This window comes from Peromyscus maniculatus, chromosome 2 (assembly GCF_049852395.1).
Source record: "Peromyscus maniculatus bairdii isolate BWxNUB_F1_BW_parent chromosome 2, HU_Pman_BW_mat_3.1, whole genome shotgun sequence".
In the NCBI taxonomy this organism is placed as follows: Eukaryota; Metazoa; Chordata; class Mammalia; order Rodentia; family Cricetidae; genus Peromyscus; species Peromyscus maniculatus.
This window is the reverse complement of record NC_134853.1, coordinates 70,936,354-70,962,416: the sequence shown is the minus strand read 5'-3', so window position 1 is coordinate 70,962,416 and position 26,063 is coordinate 70,936,354. Positions and strand designations below refer to the sequence as shown.

The 26,063-nt window shown below is 56.4% G+C and overlaps 2 protein-coding genes across 6 annotated transcripts in view; both read left to right on the top strand.

The window, feature by feature from the left end:
• Tbc1d2 (TBC1 domain family member 2) overlaps positions 1 to 16,787 on the top strand; it is a 49,950-nt gene extending 33,163 nt beyond the window's left edge. For 2 of the 5 annotated variants that reach the window (XM_006973682.4, XM_015992522.3), the window contains exons 7-13: positions 3,701 to 3,811; positions 4,762 to 4,946; positions 5,572 to 6,048; positions 10,836 to 10,956; positions 13,325 to 13,510; positions 14,047 to 14,168; positions 14,718 to 16,787. In XM_006973682.4, coding sequence (XP_006973744.1) covers positions 3,701 to 3,811; positions 4,762 to 4,946; positions 5,572 to 6,048; positions 10,836 to 10,956; positions 13,325 to 13,510; positions 14,047 to 14,168; positions 14,718 to 14,925 — 1,410 coding nt within the window. In that variant the 3' untranslated portion in view covers positions 14,926 to 16,787. Of the gene's footprint in view, positions 1 to 3,700; positions 3,812 to 4,761; positions 4,947 to 5,568; positions 6,049 to 10,835; positions 10,957 to 13,324; positions 13,511 to 14,046; positions 14,173 to 14,717 lie in introns of those variants that run through there. The other 3 variants (XM_015992521.3, XM_015992523.3, XM_076564170.1) reach the window with 2 other exon arrangements.
• A 2,575-nt stretch (positions 16,788 to 19,362) lies between these two features.
• The window catches only part of Coro2a (coronin 2A), a 58,659-nt gene continuing 51,958 nt past the window's right edge, over positions 19,363 to 26,063 (top strand). The window contains exon 1 of the mRNA XM_076564172.1: positions 19,363 to 19,495. The gene's annotated coding sequence lies outside the window, so the exon portion shown is untranslated. The remainder of the gene's footprint in view (positions 19,496 to 26,063) is intronic.

Genomic DNA, 26,063 nt, shown 5'->3' with positions numbered 1-26,063 from the left:
TTCATCTCTCTCGTCAAGCCACCCCAACTCACAGGGACCCACCGTGACGTTTAGGGATACCATTTGAGGTGTGATACCTGCTGCCGGGCCACAGGCTGCTCTGAAGGCTGTGACGGGCTGCCCGGGCACCAGCATTCCTGTCCTTGACCCTCCCTGTCCCTAGGGACAGCACACAGACCCGCGGCCAGTCTGGTCCCAAACACCGCTTCTCATGGCCTCCCATCATGTTCTTGCACGACTCGAACCCAAGCACGGCTGGGTGGTGGGAGGGAGAGAGACAAGCACTGGTGAGTGAAGCGTGGCCACTGCCCACCCTGTGGAATGAGCTAGCCCTGGTGTTGAGACCCTGCTCTATGCCTTGCTAGCTGAGTGCCTTTGGACAAGTTCTCTCTCTCTGTGGGAAGTGGCCTAAGTAGTCCTGAGGCTGAGGAGTCCCGACAATGATGGGAGGGGACTTGAGATCCATGCTCCCTTCCAAGCCGGCCAGAACAGCAGATGCAGGACCGCCGCTAGCCTGCAGCCAACGACTCTTGCGGAGTACAGCAGAATGAAGGAGAGCAGCTGAGGCCTCTGGAAAGCCGCTGGCCATGCACGCGGTGGTGGGAACACTTCTTGTTGCCCTGTGTGCCGGGGGCCTCCTTACCTCCTTCCTCGTCGGGTGTCCACTCTTCCAGACCCAGGGCTGAGACATAGACCAGCTGGATGGTTCTGGAGTGCAAGAGCTGCTTGTTATCCTGCCTTCCCCAGGAGCCAGAGTGTCCCCCCCCCCTCACATCTGTGGGAACATCATTTATCAGTGAGGTGTGAGGAGACTGGCCGCCGTGGGATTTTATGCTCCTAGATCATGCTCCTGAGCCCATCCTGGGGCCTGCTGCCTGGACTAGGTGTGTCTTAGTTCACAGCTCTTAGAAGGCCCATCAGTGGCCCTCCTCATCGTATGTGAGCAGAGAGTGCTCACGTTTCCTGCTTGCCCGAGACAGGTGCCCAGCCTTAGGGAAAGGCCCTCTTATCCTGTCATTTCAAGAGGAGTGTCACCGATCTCTTGAATTTCAGAGCTGGGGTGGGGGAGTATTTGCCAATGCTTGGCTCTCAATCCCAGCACTAGGACGGGAGTGGAGGCGGGAAGGTTAAGAATTCAGGGCCATCCTCAGCAGAGAGTTTGAGGCCAGCCTGGATTACATAAAGTCCTGTCTGGGGCTGAGGGACTCAGAGATGGGAAGACTGAGGAACCTAACTGTGCAGAAGCACCGCGGGCAGGTACAGTATCCGGGGGGTGGGGGGTGGGGGTCCTGGTCATGCAGCATGGGCAGCAGGGTCATGGTAGACTCAGGTCCCCCTACAGGAGCATTGCCCGGGAGACCCCGGGATGTCTGATCCTGCACAGGCTGCAGCAGGCTCTCCTCCTGGGCCCCTCCTGCCTGGGTTCCTCTTGCTTTGCTTGTGACTGTGTGTGGCTTTTTTCTCCCCCAAGGTCTCTCTTTTTCCTCCCTGCAGTTCTGAGCCAAGGCGCGCACCCAAGGTAGGGAGGGCACCAGTCTGATTGGAGGCCGCCCAGCGGCCATTCCTGCCTACCGTGCTTACACCCACCTCCCTCTCTGGGCACTGCTTGGCTTCCCTTTGGCCCGGAAACGGGCACCCTATGTGACAAATCCATATTCTCAAGGTCTGAGGGGTGCCTGTGCTGAGCCTGGGTGAGGAAGAGGTGTGAGCAAGGAGCAGGAGTGGGCGTGTCCCGGGCACTCAGTGGCGTTTGCTGAGCGCCTGCCGTGGGCTGGACACTCCCAGGTTGGGATCCTTGCTCTTCTAACCCAGCTGCGTCATTGAAGGGTTGCTTCACCTTCTAGGTCCTTGTTTCCTCATCTGTAAAATGGGAATAATGCTGCTTTAACGCTCATCACCCACAGATGGCCCACAGGGGAACTGCGGGACTGACAGACACTCACCTGGATGCTTGTGGCTTTCCCAGGTGCTGGGGAAGAATCCCATGATCAGCTGCAGCAAGGCTCCCCACAGACTGAGGGAGCAGGTGGGCTGTGGCAGCCATCTTGTCTACCTCACACACAGTGACTAATGGAAGCACCTCCCGAGCCTATAGCCCAGGACTTCTCTCCAACAGGAAAGGGAAGGCGTCGTTTCTCAGGGGATGTGAGTGTGCTTGAAATGGCTTCTGGAATATTCTTCTCAATAGAGTAAAGACTGTGAGCCATGTCTGTGGCTCTGAATGGAACCTTCCGCTGGCTTGCCCGGCTTCTCAACTGTCCAGGCAGCAAGCTATCACTTCCCGTGCTGGACTGTGAGCGTCAATCTCAAGGCTCATAGCTGTTCATCACTGTAGCTTCATACGCCGAGGGCTCACATTTAAAAACATCAAAAGAACAAGGACTAAGTCAGCTAATAGGAAATTTCCCAATAGAATAGCCATCAGTCAGTAAATAATAATAATAATAATAATAATAATAATAATAATAATAGTAATAACTGCTGGAACTCAGCATGGTGGCACATACCTATGTGTCCTAGCTATTCTAGAGGCTGAAGCAGGAGGCTGATGAGTTAGCAGCCTGGGATACATAAGGGGATCTTCTCAAGAAAAACAAGGGGGGACCAGGTGTGGTGGTATATGCATATTGCCAAGACCTGCATAGCTTGGGACTGACCTGACGGGGAAAACAAGGGAATGAAGAAATGACAGATACAAACGGAAAAGCAAGATGGGACGGGCCAGTGTGCTCTGATGCACCAGCAGCCTGGAAACTCAGCCCTGAATGAGGAGGCAGGTTTACTGTATACAGCCTCACCGGGGAAGGCCTTGTCACCCCCATGGGTCTAGACATCGGTGTCCTTGCCATGGCCATGCTCATGTCAACAATACACAGTTAGGACTTCATCCACTCTGCACAGCCTGTAGTCTTAGCACTTGGGAGACAGAGGCAGGAGGTCTGGAGTTCAAAGCCATCTTTAGCAACGTTGAAACCAGCCTGGGATATATGAGATCTTGTTCAAACAAACAAAACCCAAAAGGAAATCAGAAAAAAAAGAAGGGTGTGGGAGGGTGTGGCCCCATGGCAGAGCCCATCCTCAGATGCCACACGGGCTGGGGTCGAATCCCAGTGTCAAAAGTGGGCAAACAAAGAAGACCCTGAGCACAACACAGCCATGTTTACAAGTGATGCTTGACGAAAAGCAGTCCACACACAGCTGCAAATACCTGGCAGGCGTACTGACTTAAAACAACCAAAGCAGTTATAGGGGTGGTGGTGCCTTATCCTAGAGTGTGAGAGGTGGAGGCAGGAAGTGGAGGAATTCAAGGTCAACCGCAGCTACTTAGGGAGTTGGAACCAGCCTGGGCTACCTAAGACCCTGTCTGAACTAAACAAAACAACCTGAATGTGGAGACACAGCCCTGAGTGCTTTGCTGGGTCTGTCACTGACTTGATGTTGCCTCTTAGCCATGTACTGCCCCAGATGCTGAGGGGAGACTCATGTCTGCCTTTCACAGACGAGAAAACAGAGGGTCTGAATGATTCTGAGACTGACTAGGGCTCTCCCTTCATTGTGCTGGAGAAGTCTCTCAGACCCCCTTTCTCTGTAGTTTGGAGAATTTGCCAAGGAAGGAAGCTTTGGCGGCTGCTTTGAGGATGACTTCTCCAGAGCAGAAGGTTTGTGGTACCGCTGCTGATCCACCTTGCCTTTTTTCCAGGATGATATGGAAGCATATCGGACCCAGAACCGCTTCCTCAACTCCGAGATCCACCAGGTCACCAAGATCTGGAGGAAGGTGGCAGAGAAGGAGAAGGCCCTGCTGACCAAGGTACCAGGGGCCAATGGCCACATCCGCGGTCTGGCCCCTCCCTGTCCCCTGCCTTCCCCCCTCCACTTCCCTGATCCCCTCCAGCCCCTCACTCCCATGGCTGCTTTGCGGAAGGTAGACTTGGCAGTTTGGAGTCTGTACCAGAAATCCCTGCAGTGCTGGGGTCCAGACAGGGGAAGCTCTCCATGAGAAGAAGGAGGTGGGCAGGAGAAACAGGAGGGGGAAGGCCAAGGTAGGGGTGGATTGAAGTGTCCATAGACACATGCAAGCTGTGCCCGGGCAGGACGACAGTGTTTGCAGTCACAGAAAACTCCTCAAGGCAAAATTCCGCCATTCCCATCTCACAGAGACAAAAAGCAAGGCCCAGAGAGCCCACCCGACTCACCCAAAGCCATCTGACTTGTGCACTGAAATGGGGTAGGGGTGGGAATGCAGGGGCACACCCTAGGCCGAGGAAGAGGGTGCCCAAAAGCCCAAGGAAGGAAAGTACAAAATACAGGCAGCAGAGGGTGCCAGGGCAGTATCCTGCCAGCCACCACCTGCAGGGAGCCATCTCTGTGCCCAGTGCCTGGCAGGGCTTTAGACAGGGCTCGCTGCTCCGTGCCAGAATCCTGAGGAGACCCTGTGTCAGCCCCGGTCTACAGAGGGTGAAGTACGGGGTGAACCGGCACGTTAGCTGACTTGTCACAGGCAACACGGCTTGTCTGACCCAGGACGAGATTCCACGCCTTACATGAGCCCTGCTGTGCCTGCCCTCGCTTCTCCTCCCCCTGATTTTGAACGCAGCTCCCTCCTTGATCCTGGTCTCTGTCCCTTGCAGTAAGCCTTTCTCTGCCTGCAGCTCCAGGAGGGGGCGGGCAGGGAGAGCAGAGCTGGGAGGGTTTGAAGCTATTCGGGGCTTTGGCAGCCTGAGCGGCCCAGAAGCCTGACCAGCTGCTCTTCTCCCGCAGTGTGCCTACCTCCAAGCCAGAAACTGCCAGGTAGAAAGCAAGTACCTGGCCGGGCTGCGGAGGCTGCAGGAGGCAGCGGGGGCCGAGGCTGGTGACCTTCCTGAGCTGCTGCGGCAGCTGGTCCAGGAGGCGCTGCAGTGGGAAGCAGGAGAGGCCGCGGACAGCGTGGAGCTGAGCCCCATCAGGTGAACCGGGTGGGCAGCCAGGGAGGGGCCGTGGGCATGATGATCACGGTGGCTGCTGCCACCGCCGCCGGCCACGTATGCCAGCACTATGTAGCTGTGGACTCCCCAGGCTCAGGCACATAGCGGGGAGCGAGGTGGTGTGGGCTCAGTGGAGGCACACAGATCACCCAGTCACCACACCCATCACTACCCAAGCTGTCCCCTCCAGCCAAACCCCTGCTGAGCACAGGAAAAGGGGGAAGCTGTGTCGGATGGGCTCTGGAGATCCCGGGCAGGAGTCTGCCTATTTTACTGCATGCCTATAAGCAAAGTACCTTACCTCTCTGCACCCCATATTCAGCCCCCATGTAATTCGGACAAAGGGCCCTGCCTCCCAGGCTCCCTGGGGATGACCGAGATGGCACACACAGGGCACACAGTGAATTGCGGTCAATAAGGGCATGTCTCCTGGGCTGCATATAGGCCCTTCTAGTTTACCAAAGGGATCTTCCTCATCTTCGGGAAGCAAAGCCGTTCTCCCAAAGGTACAGATACACTGAGGCTGGGCCCTGGCGTGATCTCAATGCAGCCAGGGTGGAAAGCCCGTGTAGAGACAGCCGGGCTGATGTGGCCCTTTTGCCAGCAGTGAGTATGATGATTATGGCTTCCTGACGGTGCCGGACTATGAGGTGGAAGACCTGAAACTGCTAGCCAAGATCCAGGCCTTGGAGGTGCGTTCCCACCACCTGCTGGCCCTCGAGGCTGTGGAGCGGCCCCTCCGGGAGCGCTGGGCTGCCCTGACTGATCTGGTGCCCTCCGCCGAGCTCAAGCAGCTGCTACGGGGAGGCGTGCCCCGCGAGCACCGTCCCCGCGTCTGGAGGTGGCTGGTCCACCGCCGTGTCCAGCACCTGCGCTCTCCAGGCTGCTACCAGGAGCTCCTGGCCCGGGGCCGGGCATGCGAGCACCCCGCCGCCCGCCAGATCGAGCTGGACCTCAACCGGACCTTCCCCACCAACAAGCATTTCACCTGCCCCACCTCCAGCTTCCCCGACAGGCTCCGCAGAGTGCTCCTGGCCTTCTCCTGGCAGAACCCCGCCATCGGCTACTGCCAAGGCCTGAACAGGTAAGAGACCCCCGCGACACGGCCTTCTCTTCCCAGCACTGTCTCGCAGCTCAGAGCCCAGGGGCCTCTCCTTCTCCCGCGACGGGCAGAGAGAGGGCCCAGTTCATGGCTGAGCCCGGCTGGGGTTCAGGTCCTCGGCCCCAGCCCCGGTTTACATGTGGGGCAGGCGTTAGTAAACGGCGAAGAAAGAAAGCGGACTGGGGAGGCAGAGGTCACAGCTTGCCTGCCTGCCTTCTTCCTGGGCGTCTGCTCCCCTTTGGGACTGCTCCCCCCCCCCCCTCTGCAGCCACACAGGCTCGGCTTCTCCCTCTTCACCTCGTCATCCTCTTCTCAATGGGGGGCGGGGGGGGGGGGTCACTGCCACTCATTCTTTGGACCTGTTGGCTCCATCAAGGCTGCCTAAGTTGAGACCTCAGCCCTGGAGCCTCCCTACCTCACCCCTCCCATCCCACCCTTAATCCCTCATAGCCAGGCTTGAAATTCTAAAAGTGGAGTGTGAGTGGTCCAGCCTGGATTACTACTGTCTGCGCGGCTCCAGTCAACAGCAGAGGGAGAGGGATCAGAGGGGGATCGGGTTGAGGAGGGGGCCACTCAGTTAGTAGAAGTGGCTGTCCCCTCCAGCGCTGGGGACTCTCATGAGGACCCTGGTTATTGCCATCAAAATTGCATAGTCTCATACATTTCCCACAGCAAGTTTGACTCAATTTAGTTCCGGCGCACATAGCCTCGCGCTAGATTTACATAAGCTGTCTACTCTCCCTTCAGAACAGGTGATGTGTGACATTTATTTAGCGCAGAATCAGGCTCGGCATGTCCTCACTCGGATTTCAGTGGGTCCCAGGGGCAGAGATTTTCTGTATTCCTATCTCTGGTCTAACTGTGAGTGAAATTGAGCATGTGTATGTCATCTCTGGGATCTGTGAGTTAAACTCCCAGCAGCCACGTAGCTCAGTCCCCAGCCCTCAGCAAGACTGTCAGGCTGGATTGCTGCTCTGCCGGGGATGGACGATGACCGTAGACAGCCCTGCCCACTCAGTCCTAGCCCAGCAAGACTGTGACACATGAAGGTTCTTTAGGAATAGCCGTGAAGGGACGGCCAGAAGGTGAGGAGGCTGGCCGCCCTGCTTGACGAGCTGAGCCCCGGGATGGGACGCACCAGGCAGAGGGGGCGTATCAGCTCCCACAAGTTGTCTGTCCTCTGGCCTCCACCCATCCAGCACACGCCCAGCACACATGCATATACACACACAAATAAATTAAATTGAAAAAGAAGGTTGAGAGGGCCTAGAGAGATGGTGTCTAGTGTGTCTCTTGTGATAAACCACCATGACCACATGCAGCTTGACGTGAGAGGGTTATTTCAGTTTACCGCTTGTGGTCATTATCCAGGGAAGTTGGCAGGAACTCAGGCAGGAACTGATAGAGACCATGGAGAAACACCAGTCACTGGCTGGGTCCCATGGCTTGCTCTGCCCGCTCTCTTAGAGCACTCGGGACTACCTGCCCCCGGGGGGGGGGCACCCACAGTAGACTAGGCCCTCCCACACAAACACTAATAATTAAGAAAACGTCCCACAGGCTTGCCTGTAGGCCAGTGTTACGGAGGTATTTTCTCATTTGGAATTCCCTTTCCCAAACGACTAGCCTGTGTCGAGTTGATAAAACACTTGCTGCTCCTCCAGAGGACTAGGATTTGGTTCCCAACACCCACATGGTGGTTCACAACCACCCATAACTCCAGCTCCAGGGGATCTGACGCCCTCTTCTGGCCTTCATGGACACAGGCACATAAATGTGCTGAGCATAAACCCATATAAGTACACACACAGATGTACATAAAAATAGTAATTCTTTTTATCTAAACAAGTAAAATAGTAAATGCTAATGAATTCTTGACTAAAAAAATAAAAGGAGGAGGAGTTAAGAAAATAGGTCTGGTATCAGAGGCCTATAATCTTATTTACTCCAGAGGCTGGAGCAGGAAAGTCACAAGTTCAAGGCCTGTCTGAACTATTGTGAATTCAAGGACAGCCTGCATGATTTAGTGAATACTTTGTCTGGGGGAGTGTGTGTATGCGGGGTGGGGGGGGGCGGTGCCTGAGGATATAGCTCAATGATAGAATGGTTGCCCAACATGTGTAAAGCCCTGAGTTCAATCCCCAGCACCCTCGAAAAATGGAGGGGGAGAGGGGAACGCCATGAGGGATCAGAAGCTCTGGAATTAGGCGAGTGGTAGGTTTTATCTGTGGCCCTGCAGGTGAAAATGAGCCCCATGTTCCAGCTGAGACCTGAGATGTTGAGGAAGCTGTCCAGAATTTCACCATGCACACAGCTCTGCAGCCCCTGCCCTGGATTGGCCCCATGCTCAGTCCTTCATACAACCCACCCTCTTAAGTGGGAACTGGGCCAGGGAGGATGCTGGGTCACCCCAAAGCCTTCCTGATCCGTGTGTCCTTTTTGGAGACCAGGGGGACTTAGCCACCCTGGGGCTCTGGACTTCGGGAGTTGGCCAGTGGTTGAGGGACAAGGAAAGGTCTCATAGCAGGAGGGCCTTAAAGTCGGCTACAGGGACAGAATGCCCTGTGTAAAAGGAAGCAACGTGAGTACAGGAGGCCACAGGGACAAGTGGAATAAAAGGACAGGTGGCTTTCAGTGTATCTCTCTGTGCTGCCTTTATTTAAATTGATACACAAGCACACATGATTGGTATTCACACAAATATTTATGCTGTTGCTTTAAATAGAAAGCTATGTATAATAGCGCCTGCCTGGATCTCAAGAGAGGTGTGTTTTGCAGCTGCAAGCCCCTTATGGCTGTCTGTCACCATCTAGCGGTCAGTCTTAGAACTGCATGCATTGTGTCCGAATAAACAGTCTTGTTCCTGAGGTAACAGATAATGTGAAGATGTCTAACGCCAACTTAGAACAAGCGCTTGAAATCCACTTCCCCATGAAAATAACTGGAGTGTGTTAAATGTAGTTCTCCTTCACCATTTGCACACGCCTTTGCAGGCCTGCTCTGGTGGTAACCCCCAAGCAGTGGCGAGCCCTGGTGGACTAGCCTCTGATAACTGGCCTTATGTGTGTGAAAGTCTAAACCAATACTGACAGCAGTTCCTGAGCTGAGGACATTCTTGGGCTTTGGGGGAGCAGGTGGGCCAGGGTAGACAGACAGCAGCAGGCTGGACTTCGGGGTCCTGGATTCTGTCCCCTCTGCCAATAGGCTCTTAAGCGATGGCCGCTTTTGCCTTCTGAGTTCCAGTTGCCCCATCTGTGGGGTCAGGAGTTTGCCTTGATCAGAGGTGACCCACGGGAAGAAGCTGCCTGGAGACCCGTTTGAAGGAATTGCTGGGACAGTATCCAGGCTCCATAGCAAAAAGTTCCCTGATCAATTACATATGTCTGCCCTGGGCATGATAGAGTGGGAGTTGATACACAGGTGTTTTCTGTTCTTGAGCCCAATGAGCTCTGCAGGTGCCCTCCCCCAGCTCGGAGAGGGCAGAGCCTCCTTGGTCCCAAGAGACCCGCGGCTGTTTTTCTCTTTTGCACTCAGCTCAGACTCAGGAGGGTTTGTATAAACTTGTAAGCCGGAGCAGGGAACAGTTCCTTTCCAATGGCTGGGAAAGGAGGACCCCACACACACACACGCAGACACACACACCTTTGTGAGAATCAGCCCTGGTTCTAAAAGTCATGAACCTCAAAAGAAAATGGAGGTCATGAATCCAGTCCATGAGGAACCCCAAGAAGCATAATTACCCGGCTCTGAAAGGGCTCTGCGATGCAGGCTGTGGTGTCGCACACCTGTGACCCCAGCATCCGAAGACTGAGGCCGAAGGATTTCAAGTTCTAGGCCAACCTGGCTATATATCAAGACTGTCTCAAAAAAAAGAGTTTTAATAAAAATCAAAGCTTCTTAAAGTCCACTGAGAACCCATGACCTCCAGTGAAGGCCCCCTTCTCCCTACAGGTGCCCCGAGGAGGGCTGCACCCTCATGGGCGATGTACAGAAGGGCCCCATGGCCCCAAGGACCCCCTGCATCAGTCTCCTCCCAGGGGCTCATGCTGCAGACGGTCCTGTGGGCCTCCAAGAGTGGCTGGAATGAGCAGTGGTCCCGGGATGTGGGACCTTGTTTACACCGGTCCATGGAAGACGTGCTGGGGATTGTGTTCTGGGCTTGGCCCCGGATGGATGTGGCCCCTCAGGGAAGGTGGACGAGCAGAGTGTACTCTGGGAAGATGTCCCCACTCGGCTCTCGGCTTGTGTCTGTCCTGCCCCGGTCTCAACGGGACCTCCAAACTGGGTGAAGGTGCTCAGGAGGGAAGGGCTTTGAGTGCACAGGGGTACGCCTGTGAGTGGGGCATGAGGTCTGTTCTCACCTGGGACCGTGCAGCTCGGCATGCCATGCACTGGGTTGGACACCAGAGGTGTTGACAGCCCAAGAGGGCTGACCGTTGGTCCTCACCCAGTCCTGATGACTCTAGGAGGCCGAGGCTCAGAGAGGTTGAGCAGTTTACCCAAGGGCACCCAGGAAACAATTTAATATAACTTGCACCCAGGCAACCCAGGCTCGGAGCCTCTGTTCTGAACTGGTGTCCTCGTCGCTCTGGAAGTCACCCTGGGCATCCTCCCCCAGCAGCGCCTCTCCCCAGGTGCCATGATGACCAGCCTGGTCGCGAAGCAGTACTAGAGTCAGCGAGGGCTCAGCCCCAGGATCCAGGACGCTGCCTCTGCCGTGCAGTGCCACAACTGCTGTGGGTCACTCCAGGCCTCTCCCTCCTCTGCAGGCTGGCGGCCATCGCCCTGTTGGTCCTAGAGGATGAGGAGAGTGCTTTCTGGTGCCTGGTAGCCATTGTGGAGACCATACTGCCAGCTGAGTACTACAGCAAGACACTGACGGCCTCTCAGGTGAGCTGACTGCATCTCCGGGGGAGGCTACATGGTGGCCGTTTGAGGCAATCCCTAGAGGAGTTCCTTCCTTCAGGGCAGCAGATCCTGGGCCTCCACCTCTCCTACACAGGGGCCTATAACCCCTCTCCGACGGCTGGAGGTTCCCAGTGAGCTGGGGGCCTGGAAGAGTGTGAGGTCCTGCCCACTGGAGGTGTGTTAGTCCACTGGTGGCGTCATACCACCGGGAAGAGCTGCTTCCTGGGGAGGGGAGAAAGAAATTAATGTCCTTTGCCATCTACCGGTCAAGAACTGAGAGGGGGGCGGTGGTGTCCCATGCCTTTAATCCCAGCACTCGGGAGGCAGAGACAGGCGGATCTCTGTGAGTTCGAGGCCAGCCTGGTGTACAGAGCGAGATCCAGGAAAGGCACAAAGCTACACAGAGAAACCCTGTCTGGGGCGGGGGGGGGGGGGGGGGGGAATCTGGGGTTGGGGATTTAGTTCAGTGGTAGAGTGCTTACCTAGCAAGCGCAAGGCCCTAGGTTCGGTCCTCAGCCCTGCCTGGAAAAAAAAAAAAAAAGAACTGAGAGAGACACAGGATGGTGAGACAGGTGATGAATGGGCTGGGGGTGATGGCCGCCATCCCCGCACATGCTTGTGGTTAAGCCATATCCCTGGGGGGTGCTGCTGCCCTCAATCAGGCAGAGCAGGGTTCACGGCCCATGGGCTGTATGACCTCCGCATATCACCACTCTGAACCCCGGGACGGACGACCTATTCTAGAATAGGAATAAGGTCACCGTGGGTGTAAAAGTTCTAAATGCCAAGTCCTGCCCCAGTGCCCCGCCTCATCCTTGCTGAGGCGGCCTTCTGCCTGGTAGACTTCATCTTCGACACACCCAGCCTCCCCCCTCACCTCTTTGCCCTCCTCCTCCTGGGCTGCCCTTTGGATGACAGGGGTCATGTGCAGCTGCAAGGAGAGAGAGCCAGCGTAGACTGCATCCGGCCTCACAGAGAGGAAGAGCCTAAGAGTGGTACCCAGTCCCTAATGCTGTCAGTGGTCAGACTCTTCCCAGCTCCCTGCTCTGCCATCCTCGTACTTGTCACCCAGTGGTTTCCAGAGGGCAGCACCCCGCCCTTAATCCTGTGGCCGTGGTGTATGCCAGAAGAAGCAGTCAAGGGCGGGGCTGACCCTTTCAGTCCACCGTTTCTACTTCCTGCTTAAATCTGTTGGTGAGAACCGTATCTTAGGTTTGCCCCCCGGGCTGCAAGGCAGGCTGGGAAATACCATGTTTCACCTCTGGATCTTAATGTCCCTGAAAGCGAAATGCATTGAGCAGCAGCGCCAAGCTTCCTTTTGGTTTTATTTTGGTAATGGAGAATTTGCCACCTTCGGAACCGTAGAGAAGGTAGGCAGCCTGGGTCCCCACCCAGTGTCCCTGGTCACCAGCAGAGGGAAGAGGCCTGTCCCCTGCCCTGACTGCCCTGGCGCGGATCACAGGCAGTTCTTTGGCTCCGTTTTACCACAGATCTGGTTACTCACCTGGAGCTCTGGGCTGGCCACGGCCTCTGCTGCTGCCATGCTTCTGAGGAAGGGAAGAAAGGCTGCCCTGAGTCCTCACCAGGGCGACCCTGAAGCCCAGACAGACTTACATGGGGAAGCCAGTCACGGTTCCAGACAAGGAGGAGCAGGAGGGGGCACGGATCAGGACACTGCCGGGGAGGAGGGAGCCGTTGCAGGGGGTCGTCAGCCACGTCCACAGAAATAAATAAGCCAGAGTCCCCGGGAGAGGTCACTAGCAGCAGTGGCCTTCAGCGCCCTGCTGTAAGGGGATTCCTGCTCTCTGAAGTGGCACGTCACTGTTCTCCCCCAGCATCTGTCCCAGGCCCCCACTCCAAGTGTCTGCCAGGTGTCTTAAGGGTCAGGCCAATATGGGTCCAGAGAAGCAGCCTAGAAAGATGCTCCTGGTTTTCTGTGCAGGTGAGCATGAGGCTGATTTCCTCCAACTGCCAGGGACATTGGCTGAGTGAAGGAGCCAAGAACTCACCCATAGAGAGACCCCTGCCAAAGCTGTTTCTCTGCCTGGGCATTTCACCTGTGTCAGGAGCCATGGTCACTACACCTGCTCACACATACTACACGCGCGCGCGCACGCGCGCGCGCGCACACACGCATGCACGCACATGCACATACACACACACACACACACACACACGCACGCACGCACGCACGTGCACACACTCACATACATGCACACACACGCACAGCGCGTGCGCCCCTGGTACAAAGTGGGCCCACCCACGCAGTTCTGAGCACATAGACTGATGGGGTCTGGAGAGCAGGCGGGGAGAGAGACAGCAGATGTGAGCGGCCTCTGCCGCCTTCCAGGTGGACCAGCGGGTGCTCCAGGACCTCCTCTCCGAGAAGCTGCCCCGGCTGACAGCGCACCTGGGCCAGCACCACATAGACCTCTCCCTCATCACCTTCAACTGGTTCCTCGTGGTCTTTGCCGACTCCCTCATCAGTGACATCCTCCTGCGGGTCTGGGACGCCTTCCTATATGAAGGGACAAAGGTGGGTATGCCTGGGCCCAGCTGCCCAGCCGGGCCCCACAGAATGGAAAGCCTGCCACCTGTCAGAGCTGTTTGGGACATCTGAGAGCACAGCTTCTTAAACTGGAAAGTGTTCTGTGCAATATGAGAGGACGCAGTGGCCCCACCTTTGAAGCCTGGGTCTGCTCCAGACCTTGCCTGTGACCTTGCCAGGAGATCTTGGTGGGGGTCTCCACCAAGCAGAGATGCTAGTGGGACTAACACCTTAACTCTGGCAGGGCAGTGCTTCCTTGTGCCCTCTTGTAGAGGGAGCAGGTATGCGGAGACCAGACACAAAGCCATGTTTCAGGCTGTGCTCCCTCTAGGGTCTTCTGTCGCCTGTTCTTCTAGCCTTCTCCCCCAACCCCTGCCTACCACACACACCACACACACACACACACACACACACACACACACCCGGCCTGCCAGGAACCTCCACATTCCCAGAGTCTCTGGGCTTCTCCCTGCACAGTCCCCGCCTGGGCTCCTGCACCCCACTGAGACCCCACTGTACCCTAGGTGGTGTTCCGCTACGCCCTGGCCGTCTTCAAGTACAATGAGGAGGAGATCCTGCGTCTGCAGGACAGCCTGGAGATCTACCAGTACCTGCGCTTCTTCACCAAGACCATCTGCGACAGCCGGTGAGCTGCCCACCTCTCTGTTCACACACACACACACACACACACACACACACACACACACACACACGCCATGCCCATCCCTCCCCCAGCTTAGGAGTCCCAGGGGCCATTCTGCCTTCAGTCCATCTGTGTCCTTGTATGGCACACAAGCTCCCCAGCCCACTTTCACCCTGCCACCAACACCCAGGCTGTAGAACAACCAACCCCACCGCTGGCTTGGCCTCTGTGTTTCTCCTACTTGGAGCCTCCTGGCCACTTCCCTCCGCTGCCACCGCCATCTTGGGCCTGGTCCATTTCTTCAAAGCTGAGCTCCCATACCCCTCCTCTAGGAAACCCTCCTGAGCAGCCTTTCCCTACCGGGTCAGGTGCCTGCTGCGCTCCCTCCACCCTCAGCTCTGCATGGGAATGGTCTCCCCTCCCCTCCCACCTCACCCCCTCACCCAGGAAGGTAAGCTCCAGAAGGCAGGGCCACCATCCCGGGGTGGATGGGTGTCAGGACAGGCCCGGAACCAGCGACCATTGCACTGGCTGACTCTACCTTCCTCCCAGGAAGCTCATGAGCATCGCCTTCAACGACATGAACCCCTTTCCCATGAAGCAGCTGCGGCAGCTCCGGGCAGCCCACCGGGAGAGGCTGGAGGCTGAGCTTCGGAAGCTGGAGCTGCTGAAAGCCGAGTACTTGGAGAGACGGGCCTCCAGGGGCAGAGCAGCGCCCGAGAGCTGTCTCAGCGAGGACGAAGGGGAAGGTGATGGCTGACCTGCCTCTCTGCTCCCCACAGCCGTTCTTACCTTTGCCGGCAGGAGCCTAGAATACGGGCGTGGGCCAGAGGTCTGTGTGACCCTGGAGCAGGCCCTTCTCCTCTCTGGACCTTCGTCTCCCATATGGACACTGCTTGCTGTGAAGCCATTGGTCGGAGTCACTCTTCTTGGTCTCCCAGGCTTGCCGGCCTGTATCACCACACCACAGAGCACTTTAACATGGAGGCGGGCTGGCGGGAGTACACCCTGGTCACCTGGAGCATCCTCTGAGGCATGACGGTTTCCGTCTGGTTTGGGTTTGGTCTTTTGAGACCCGGTTTCATGGAGCTCATGCTGACCTCATTCTCCTATGTAACTGAGCCTGGCCTTGACCTTTCCTGCTCTTCCTGTCTGAGGCATGTTAGCATAAAGCGAAGTCCCTGCGACAGCTTTGGGACAGATGCACTCTCATTACCAGTATTCCCGGGCAGGCCAAGGCGTCAGGAGTGTTCCCACTGGCACCCTCTGGCTCAGGGCCTTGGTCACCATTCTTGTGGCACTCCAAATTCAAGGCCTACGTTTTCAGGGCATCTGTCTTTCTGGGCAATAGCCCCCCTGAAGTGCCACCTGACCTGTGTTGAGACCACCCCGCTCGACGGGACCGTGTCTGGAGCCGCATGCCTGAGTCTTCCCTTTTGTTTACAGCCCACTGGGGACATCCCAGGGGAAACCCCTGCCTGCCGCCCTGAGAAACCTGTTGGGGACAGGACAGTGGGTCTCAAACAGCCATCCACTCTGACATGTCCGTCATGTGGGGCCACCAGGGCAGGGTTGGGAAGGTGGGCGGGGCTCGCAGAGCGAGCTGAACACAGTTTTATGACCCAGCAGAGCCCTGTTCCTCGTGTTCTTCCTGGTCTTTTCAGCAGAGGGCCGTCCCGTGTGTCCTCCCAACCTAGGACAGGGGTTTAAAGGTATACAAGGGTCCATATCTCAGTGAACTTGGTGCCATCAGAGCCTTGAGCACGGCTCTCGGAGGGCGGGGATGGAGTGGGGTGGGGAGGTGTGGTCTCTGTGGAGGCTGTCATGGAAACTCCCAAAGTAAAGGCTCTTGTGGATCTGGGTCAACACCCACCCGGAGAGGCTGGAGGCTGAGCTTCAGAAGCTGGAGGAACTGTTAAAAGCTGAGTCCTTGGAGAGACGGGCATCCAGGGGCACAGTAACTCTAAAGTGGGTCCCAGGTGAAGAGGCAGCCCCAACCCCGTGAAGCATGCCAGAGGAGAGCCAAAGTGGATGCTGGGGCCTAGTGCGGGGAAGCGCCCAAGGCGGTGAGCAGCCCTACCTGAAGGAGACATGGCTATGTGGGGTCGCGATCTCCCAAAACCGGATCAAACTGGCTACTGGATAAACAGTGCCTTTTGCCCTCTCTGCCTCTCCCTCCCCCGACCACCGCCCCCGCCTCTCCTCTTCCTCACTTCTCCCAGACCAGCTTCCCCACCGGCCTTAGCATCCTGAACGAGCTTAGTTCGCTCTCTACTGTTGGGGCCGTGGCGGCGTCCTGATAACCGAGGGAGGGTTAGGGTTCTGGGACTAATTCCTCCTCCAGCCCCGAATGAGGAGGCAGGCAGGCTGAGAACGGCTTGTCCTACAGCCCTCACCCGGGTCAAGCCCGGGTGACAGGGCACCGAGAAGTTAGTGACCTCCAGTGTCACACAGCAGGGGAGGGCAGGCCTGTGGGCACACCCATGGGGTTAACTCTAGGAAGAGACAAGGGGGAGCCACGTGTCGGGGGGAACACACTTCTGGTCCCAGCAGTCCCAGTATACCCAGGGCTACCCAGCCAGATAGTGTCTCCAAAAACAAAACAATAAAAGGAAAACAGACGCCTGTCTGAATTGATTGAACTGCAACCGGGATGAACAAGGGGTCCAGGGTGGCTCCAGCCCCAGGCTGTCTGGGCTGCTGCTGGGGCCGAGGCTGCCCCTCCCTGGGGCAGGAGCCCGGGGCCCCAGCCCTAGTGTCGGGTTCCTGGCTCGCCCCACAGCTGTTGCCCCTTCCCCAGGGACCACTGCTTCCTAGGCTGGAGGATCTGATCCCACAGCTCCTACCCAGAACGGGGATGGGACTCCACGCTCCGCCCTCCCACCCCTGGACCCGCAGGCCTTATCAAAGAACAAAGGGCCTGGGCCAAAGGAGGGGCCTGGGGACCTGATAAACTCCTCCATCCCCGGAGGAGGGGCAGACTCCCCTCCAGACTACTTTGTTCACGCTTATAGACCCTTGCCCTAGGGGCTGGCTTCTCTCCCGCCCCCGCCCCCACCCCCAGACTGGTGGGCGGGAGCATTCGACAGGAAACTCCGTGTGACAAGTAGATGGAAATGAAGCAGCGGATGGCATGAAGCGATGTCCCTGTGACTGATGGCTCTCCACCTTTAGGACAGAAGCACTCTCATTACCAGTGTTCCTCTGGGGACTCCGTGTCCCCGCCCCCAGGAACATGGAGTTAGGCCTGGTCACTCTCCCCAGCCCCACCTGAGTGGTGTTTAACCAGGCCCTGGTCAGTTGTGCCCCTGTGTGTAACATGAGTTGTCAGGGGCCAGTCTTCCACACCTGGGGCAGGATTAGGAGCAGGTAAGAAACCGGGTGGGTCCCTCCCCAGGCACAGAGGGGCATGCCGGGTTCCAGGCCTCTCCTCTGATTTATGGGTCCGTATGCTCATGGTCCTCAGCCACCAACTGGCCCGACACCCATGAACAGAGGTTTCTTAGAAAATGACTCGGAAAGAGGGGACGGTGTGAGCAGAGGCTGGGGGGCGGGGGGGGGGGGGGTAGTGATGTTGGGAGAGGTGCACCAGAGACCCTGGTCTCAGCCTTTAGGGAGTTGGAACATTCAGGTGACTCAGCCCGCTCCCAGATAACACCTTAGTTGGCCTAACGTGGTGGTACAAATTTATAATCCAGCTCTTGGGAGGTGGAGACAGGATGAGTTTGAGGCTTATTCTTAGTTCATAGACAGTTTGAGAGCAACCTGGGCTATGTGGGGGCCATGTCTAAAAGAGTACGAAAACAAATAGTCTGGCAAGATGTCTAAGTGGGGGACAGTGCTTGCCACAGAGGGCCGACAGCCTGAGTTCTATCCCTAGAAACCATGTTAGAAAAAAAAAATCTGAATTCAGCTCTCCTGCTTGGAGATGGGAGGCAGGAAGGAGAATCGCTCAAAAGCCAAGGGACAGCCAGCCTGGAGTATGCAGCATGGCAGAAACAAGATGGAAGGAAAGAACCAACTCTGAAAGATTTCCTCTGACCTCTACACAAAGGCACATGCACACACATGGACGGACACACATGTAAACACATGATAAAAATCTTTTAAAATACCGTGGACCTGTGAATGCCAAGGTCCAACTGTCGCGTGTCCACATCCAGTATATGCTGTGTCCCTCTGCCAATGCAGCTCCAAGAGGTTGAGTTGGGGGCTTTGATGCAGGGAACCCTCAGCTGCATGCAGGGGATGACCCAGGGCGCTGTGATCCAGGACCCCGAGGCAGGCTGCTCTAAAGAGATCAGGACTCCACCAGAGCTGCGTGTGGTGGTGTACTGCCACAACCCCAGCTACCTGAGGCTGAGGCAGGAAGATAGCTAGTTCAGAGTCAATCTGAGCAACTTAGTGAACCCTTGTTTCACTGAAAGAAAAAAAAAAAAGAGTTCTCACAGTGTAGCTCAGTGATAGAACACTTGTCTGGCATTCACAAGGCCCTGTGTTCAATCCCATCATCACAAATACACACACACACACACACACACACACACACACACACACACATTAAATTAGTTAATAGAGCCTGCCAAGAACTTAGCCAATCTCAACTTCTTATCTATGAAATGGGGGTATTATGTCTAGATGGAAGGGGTTGATAGATCAAATGTAATAATACATGTACTTACTCAATATATACAGCACCTACTATGCGCCAGGTACCGCGCTAGCGCCCTCCCCGTTCTCCCCGCCCCCAAATACATCACTACAAGACACGAAGAACTCTTTCCAAGATAGGTGGTGTGGCGTGGCGTGGTTATGAAAGACGCGACGTTCCATCTTCCACGTTCAGTGTGCACAGGGCTGATAGCGAGCTAGGCTGGGCAGCAGCGCCCCCTACTGCCAGCCGCGGGGAGGGTCTCCCTCCCGGGTGCGCAGCCGCCCACCGCTCCCCGGTTCTCCCGCCGCGGAGCCGCGGTGCCGGCGCCCGCTGCGGGATCCAACCTGGAGCCACCTGGGAGGCAGACGCGGTGACTGTCTCCATCTCAGCAAGGGGAAACTGAGGCTCGGGACCCAAGTCCCACCCAAAGCCTGCGGCTAGAGAGTGCGGGAGGCGAGAGCGTGTGCACGCGGGACGGGATCCGAGCTGCGGGCGACCGGCGGCTCACAGGCGGGGCCTCCCCGGCCCGCCCCGCCCCGGCCCCGCCCGGCCCGGTCCCGCCCGCCGGGCTGCGCGGGGAGGCGGCGGCGCTGCGCGCGGGGACTCGGCGGGCGGCGCGAAGCGCGGAGCGGGAGCCGGAGCCGCCGCCGCCGCCACCTGCGCGGCCGCCAACAAGGTAGGGCGGGACCCGGCCGGGCGGGACGCGCGCTGCGCCGGGGCTGCGGCTAGGCGGCGGGAGGGATGCTGCCCCCGGCGCCACGGAGACCTATCTTCCAGCCCCCCGCACGACCTCACACAAAGCCCTGCCCCGCTCCGGTCCTCAGTTTCCCCAACGGGATAGCGGTGCGGCCGCCCCCTCAGCGGGTGACTAGTAACAGCGACCCCCAGGTTTGGGTTCCCGAGGCTCGGAGCTAGTCCGCACCGCCCGCGCCTCCTGCCGCGGTGAGCGGCCCGCCCTGGGCGCGGCAGCCAGTCCCGACAGGCCCTGGTGTGGCCCTGGTGCCCCGTGGACTCGAGTCGTGATTGTTCCTCTGCTGGCGGGGTTACTCGCGGGGCCTCGGTCCCGGGAAACGGTGGAAGAGGAAGCATCCTCACGTCCCTGCCGAGGCGACCTGGGCGCGCGGGTGGGGCGAGCAGTCTGCCACCCAGACCAGCCTCATCGCCTGGAACTGGAGGAGCCCCCCGCTGGCGGTGGCCGGCTCTCAGCCCCAGAGCTGCCTAGACCCAAGCCTAACAGACACCCACCTGCGTTCAGGCAATGGGGAAGGACGGCCTGGTCCGCGCCCTGGCCGGCTGCAGGAGCTCAGTTCTGTGTTTCAGTCTGGTGGGAAAGGGTTGACTCTGCCACACTCGGACCTCAGAGAGTCCAGGAGGGCAGTGTCTCCCGGGGTAGGGGGACAGAGCACTTTTCCAAGGGTGCAGTGGCTCCAGGGCCTGTGAAGACCTGTGCCGTGGGGCTAGGACGTTCTGTAAGATGCCTCTGGATGAAGGTCTTGTGTTGCCTTCTTCTTGCAATGGGGATCTCACTAGCTGGAACTGGGGAACCTGCTCCCACTGCGGCTCCAGTCCTGCAAGTGCCTTTTAGACATCACCTGGCCCTTCTGCCCCAGAGCCTGCCCTTGTTCGTAACCACCTGTGCCTCAGCGTAGGAATGTGCCCCTTCGGCTGCCCTTACCCCCTGGCATCTCTTGTGGCATGTGAAGGGAGAGAAGGACCTGGGCCATCTTGGGGCCTTTCTACCTCATTTCCTGGCATTTGCCCCAATTAAGGAACAGGTTCAGCGCCTGCTGATCTCCTATCTCCCTTCCCCTCCCCCAAGGGCTTTCTTGGGGCTAGAAGAGGGGACTTCCTCCTCCCCCAGCCTCAGTGCAGGTGGTGAACCAATGTCAGCATCCTAAGTATACAAGCAGAGGGCCGGGTGGGCGCGGTAGGGTGCCATGGTACTCCAGGGCTGAAGCAGAGTGGCAGGGACCTTGCCCCATGGCCCTCAATCTGGAGCGTCACTGCAAATGAGTGTTATTATCCTCTCATAAAAGGAGACTAAGTATAAGGGTGGCTGCCAGAGCCCAGCACCAACTTGGAGGCCTAAGTATTACCTGAGTCCCCTGTCATTGCGTGCTCGTGTGATCTGGGAGGCCACTGTGGATGGTGCCTGAGCAGGGCGGGTTCTGGTTATTACAAAGCCATCCTGTACTTTTAAAATCTACTGTCGAGTTGGGGATTATCTGACCTGCAACCATCTCCCCCACTCCCCTTGTTTTATGGGTAGATATCACCTGTCCTTGAAGGGGACGTGACTGGTAAATGGCCACACACAAAAAAAAAAAAAAAAAAAAACCAGCCAGGGATCCTCGTTTCAAGCATGGAGTGTTTAGAGGCTAGGATGCAGCTCACTTAGTAAAGTGCTTGCCTAGCTGTATGGAGTCCAGTTCCATCCCAGAACCAACAGACAGAGTATGGTGAATCATGCCTGTAATTCCTCCATTTGGGGGGTAGAGGATGGAGGATCAGGGGTTCAAGACCAACCTCTGCTACAAACCAAGGTCTAGGACAGCCTGGGATATAGGAGACTGTCTCCAATTTAAAGGGAGGCATGAAAACATGTCATAAATGAAACAGTCTTACTGCTTTGTAAAAGGAGCGAAATATAAACATAAAAGGTTAAAACTCTGTGCTGGCAAGGTTGCAAGGATTAGCCCGGGGTGTGTCATTTTGTAGGGTGATCTGGCCGCCCTCCAAACAAGTTTATGAAATGGATGTGCCTGCCCTTTGCTCCGAGGCCTCTCCTTTGGGGACTTTACCCTAAGGAAGTCACCAGAGAGACATGTATGTGGTAGCACTACTGTCTTGAACTTGCCTGACCAGTGGAGAAGCATGCTGAGGCTTCTGAAACATTTTATTTGAAAAACCAAAAAAAAAAAAAAAAAAAAAAAAAAAAAAAAAAAAAAAAAAACAATGTCAAAAGTGGCAACAGGAAAGTCCCACCACTGCCCAAGTGTCAGGAGGAAAGACCCTGAGGCCAGACAGCAGACAGACTCCTGCCCCACTGTGTGGCCTCCCACCAGCCTTTCTCCTCCATCCCTCACTTTCTCCCTGGTGAAGTGGGCGTGGCCTTGGTGGTGACTGAGTCGGCACAGCTCAGCTATGGAGCCTTCTCCTGGAGGAGTGGATCGCCCTGGACATCCAGAGACTGTGGCATCCTCCCTGCCCCAGAGATAAGTGCTCCCCGAGGAAGGGTTGCCAGATCCCCTCAAGGGGTTCTGCTTGAAGCCTTTGCTCTTTTCCAATAGCCCTGATTCAGGCCTGGGGAGCTTTCCCTCGCCTCTGCCGGTCACGGGAAGACCCCAGACGCTGCTGCTTTCATGCGGAGGCAGGGGCCTCTCCTCCAGAACAGGAAGGAGGCAGTTGGCAGTCACATTACATCTGCCAGGCCAGGAGACCTCATTCCTTCTCTGGATGCCTCCTGGGGACCTGCAAGGTGCTTACACGTTAGTTTAAACCACACTGCCAGAAAGGCTTATGTCCAACTTTTTTTTTTTTTTTAACTTACCAAAAAATAACAATTTTTGTGTGGTTCAGCCTGAGTAGAAAAGGATATAATTAAAGATGTAATTATGGTTCCTTACAATAAGTGAGCCATGGGGTGTGGTAGGGGACTGGGAAGGTGTGATTAGAGACCTAAAGTGAGGAGGCCTTGAGTCAGACAATCACTAACTGTAATGGCAACCGCAGGACCGTGTCTGTTGAACACTGGCTACTCCAGGCCTCTGTCCCCAGGGCCTCCCCAGTGTTTACCAAACACCTCCACTGTAAATAAAACACCCACCAGAGGAGAAGATGCCCTGGAGGAGTTTGCGGTCTGTCTGATAGCGACAAAGGAAAGAAAACAAAGCAACCAGGAGGGAGTGAAGGAGTGTGACCCCAGAAAAGGGGACTGCCATTATCGACTAGGAGGGTGACTTGGGCAAGGGCTGGGCTATAGGGGAAGAGCCAGTGAAAAGGCCCTGAGGTAGGCCGGAAGAGCTGGAAAGCAGGCAAAAAGAGTGAGGAAGAGGAGGAGGGCAGAGGCCACGGTCCCGATGATCTAAACCGCCCCCTCCAGGGTGCAGTGTGAAATCCTACAAGTTAGTGAGGGAGGTACTATTTTTATGCCTCTTTTTCAGTTTAAAAAAAAAAAAAAAAAAGGCGGCACAGAGAGGCTTAGAAACTTGCAACTCTGTCTCAGAGGAAGGCTAAGGCTTCTGGCCCAACGCAGTGGGAGCCATGCAGGATTTTGAGCAGGACCGGAGCACAAGCCACCTCTGGGTTCTAGTGTGACTCCCCTGAGATCCCTGTGATCCAGATGTTCCTGTCGCTGCCGAGTTCATTTGTTGAAACAGGCACCCCCAAAGTGATGGCATGGAAGGGGGTGATTGGATCAGGGAGACAGAAGACTTCTGATGAGGGTCCCTGCAAAAGAGGTCCCCAGAGACACAGGCACCAGCAGGCACCCTTCCCTGAACCCGGAAGCTGGCCCTCCTGCACACTCCCAGTCTGAGCCTTATCTTGGACTCAAGGCTCCAGTAACAATGAGAATTGCATTGTGTGATTCACGGGCCACCAGTTCATGGCACTTTGTTACCAGGACTCAGAGGTGGCTGTCACCGGCGTCCAGACCTACGTGACAAGGGTGGGACTGTGAGCTAGGGCCAGGGGAGCTGTTGCTCTCCACGTTTGAAGAGCAGTTCAGGGCCTGGCAGGTAAAGGGGCAGGAGAGGAGGGCAGGCTGGCTCTCCTGCCGGTCCTGCCGATGCCCTGGGCAGAGGCTGGTGAAGGGTTTACACTCATTAGCTCACTCCAGCCTCTGAAGCCGTAGGTGAGGGTCTGGGCAGGTCGGAGGTTAGCTGCTAGTACCTGCCGTTTATCTTTCCCGTGTTTCCTTTGGTCTGGTTTTGATTTTTTTTGGAGACAATATCTTACTCTGTATTCCAGGCCAGCCCTCAACTCAGTGCTGTAGCCCAGGCTAGTCCTGGACTCACAGTGGTCCCCCTGCCTCAGCCTCCCTAGTGCTGGAATTGTAGGTGTGAGCCACCATGTCTGTGTTCTCGTTTTTTTTTTTTAAATGGATCTATTCTGTTATAGGTAGATTGTATCACAATAAAGTTAATGTACGAAGAACATGAGCTTGGTTTTTCTGCTATAACGATTTGATGATGGTGGATAAGACATTAGAAAAGGGGAAAAATAGGAAATGACTGTCCCCTGTCTTCTTGTCCTGGGTAGTCAGTGTGAACACTCTGGGGGACTTCCTACCTTTTGGACACTGCTGTCCCCATTTTGCAGATGAAAGACTAAGCCCCCATGTTGCCCAAGGGCTCACTTTCATACCATGCCATCTGCCTGCAGAGTTCAGGTCTGGCACTGTCCTCTGTGTCTGAAGGCAGAAAAACCCAGAGTGCCAGAATGGATGAGTCTCACTGACTCACCCCACCATCCACCTGCCCAGCCTACTCCTAGCTGTCTCCCAAGTAGAGCGGGTGGGACTTTGTCCGAGGGTTCAGGAGCCTGGGGTCTCATTCCAAAGAGAAATCAGGGCTAGGAGGACCTGTGTGGGATTCTCAGGACAGCTGCTTCTAGCCTGGCCTTGAGCCCAGAGAGCTTGTAGAGAACTGGCAAGTGGCATGACCCTGTCCCCCAGGGAGTCCTGGGGACCTCAAGGAGGCCCAAGCCAGAGTCTCAGCCCTTGTTTGGGAGGTAGCAGGTGAAGGGAAAAGAGAGAGGCTTTGCCACAGCCACAAGCCCCTCCCCCTGAGGACTTTTCCCCTGCAGCCTGCCTGCATTTCTCTCCAGCACTGGGCCAGCACACACTGGGCAGCCAGCCACTGCCCAGGATGCAGCCGTCCAGCTCCAGCTCCGCCACTAACCTGGTCTCCGGCCAGGGTTTTTACCTGCCCATTTGGAAAGCAGTATCATGAGGGCTTGGTATGTGGGTGCTCCACAGATGGGCAGTTCCTGCAGCTGCACCAGGGAGGTGGTCCAGCTGGTGGACTAAGCCCCCTCAATCTCCTGCCAAGCTCCCTCCCCAGCCTGTGCAAAAGGAGACAAGTGTGAGCTACAGATTGAGACCCGGAGTCCGAGGTGGTAGATAAAGGGCTCAGTGGAATGGAAGGAACACTTGCAAGAGGAAAGGGGCCTGGCCTTGCCACTGTGGTGCTCCTGAAACAGACCCTGGCCCTTCTTTATGCCTCAGTGCCCCCATCGGGAAAATGAGAACTCCCCCTCACCCCCGCCGGGCTTATTCGTCGTAGTTAGCACCATCCCTGCAACCATCCACTGAGGTGCTTCTGAGTTTAGAGGGAGGGAGGGAGAAGCCAGAATCAGCACCACCCTCAGGAGCTCCTAGTCCCGGGGGAGCCATAGCTCCCATCAATAGCTGGGAACCAGGGATCCTAGCTAGGGCTTCCAGTCCAGCCTGGGTGGAGTGAGAGCCCCGGAAGACACCCTGAAGAAGGTGTGCAGTCAGCCACCTATAAAAGTCAGACATGGAGGACCCCACCTACCTCTCTCCAACCTTCATTTCTGCCTTTATAAGGTGGGAATGATTGGGCTGGAATGTAGCTTAATTGGCAGAGTGCTTATCTAGCATGTAGAAACTCTGAGTTCAATTTCCAGTACCCCATAAACCGGGTGTGGTAGCCACGTCCTAATCCCAGCACTTGGGCGATAGAGGCTGGAGGATCTTGAAGTTCAAGGCTGTATAGCAAGTGTGAGGCCAACTTGGGATGCATGAGACTATTTCAGAAAATGGGAGGTTGCTGCTGAGTGCCTGTGCTGCTGGGTGCCCGGGTTTGTTTAGAGCCCCAGACCTTGGAGGGTATGGAGGTGCTCTGTGAATGGCAAAACACCAGGCAGTCCCTCCATTGTGCTTGGTTCTGAGTTCTGGAGCACCCAGGCAGGGAGTGCTTCCAGTGTGTTGTGAACGTTCTACCATCAAACCGGACAGGGTCGACCAGACAGACAAATGTCCACCACTGCCCTCACACCACTTGATGGAAGAGGTCCAGAGCATGTCTGCTCCAGTGCTCTTGGAGGGGGCCCTGAGGGCAGCCCCCACTCAATCGCAAATCACAGCCCCTCTGGGGAAGGGAACTGTCTGTCAATAGGACCCACTAGGCCCCAAGTGCTGCCCCCCACTAGTGAAAGCCTCCGAGGAACCTGCCTGAGGAGCTGTGGGGAGCTGCCATGTGCAGGGGTGGAATGTCATG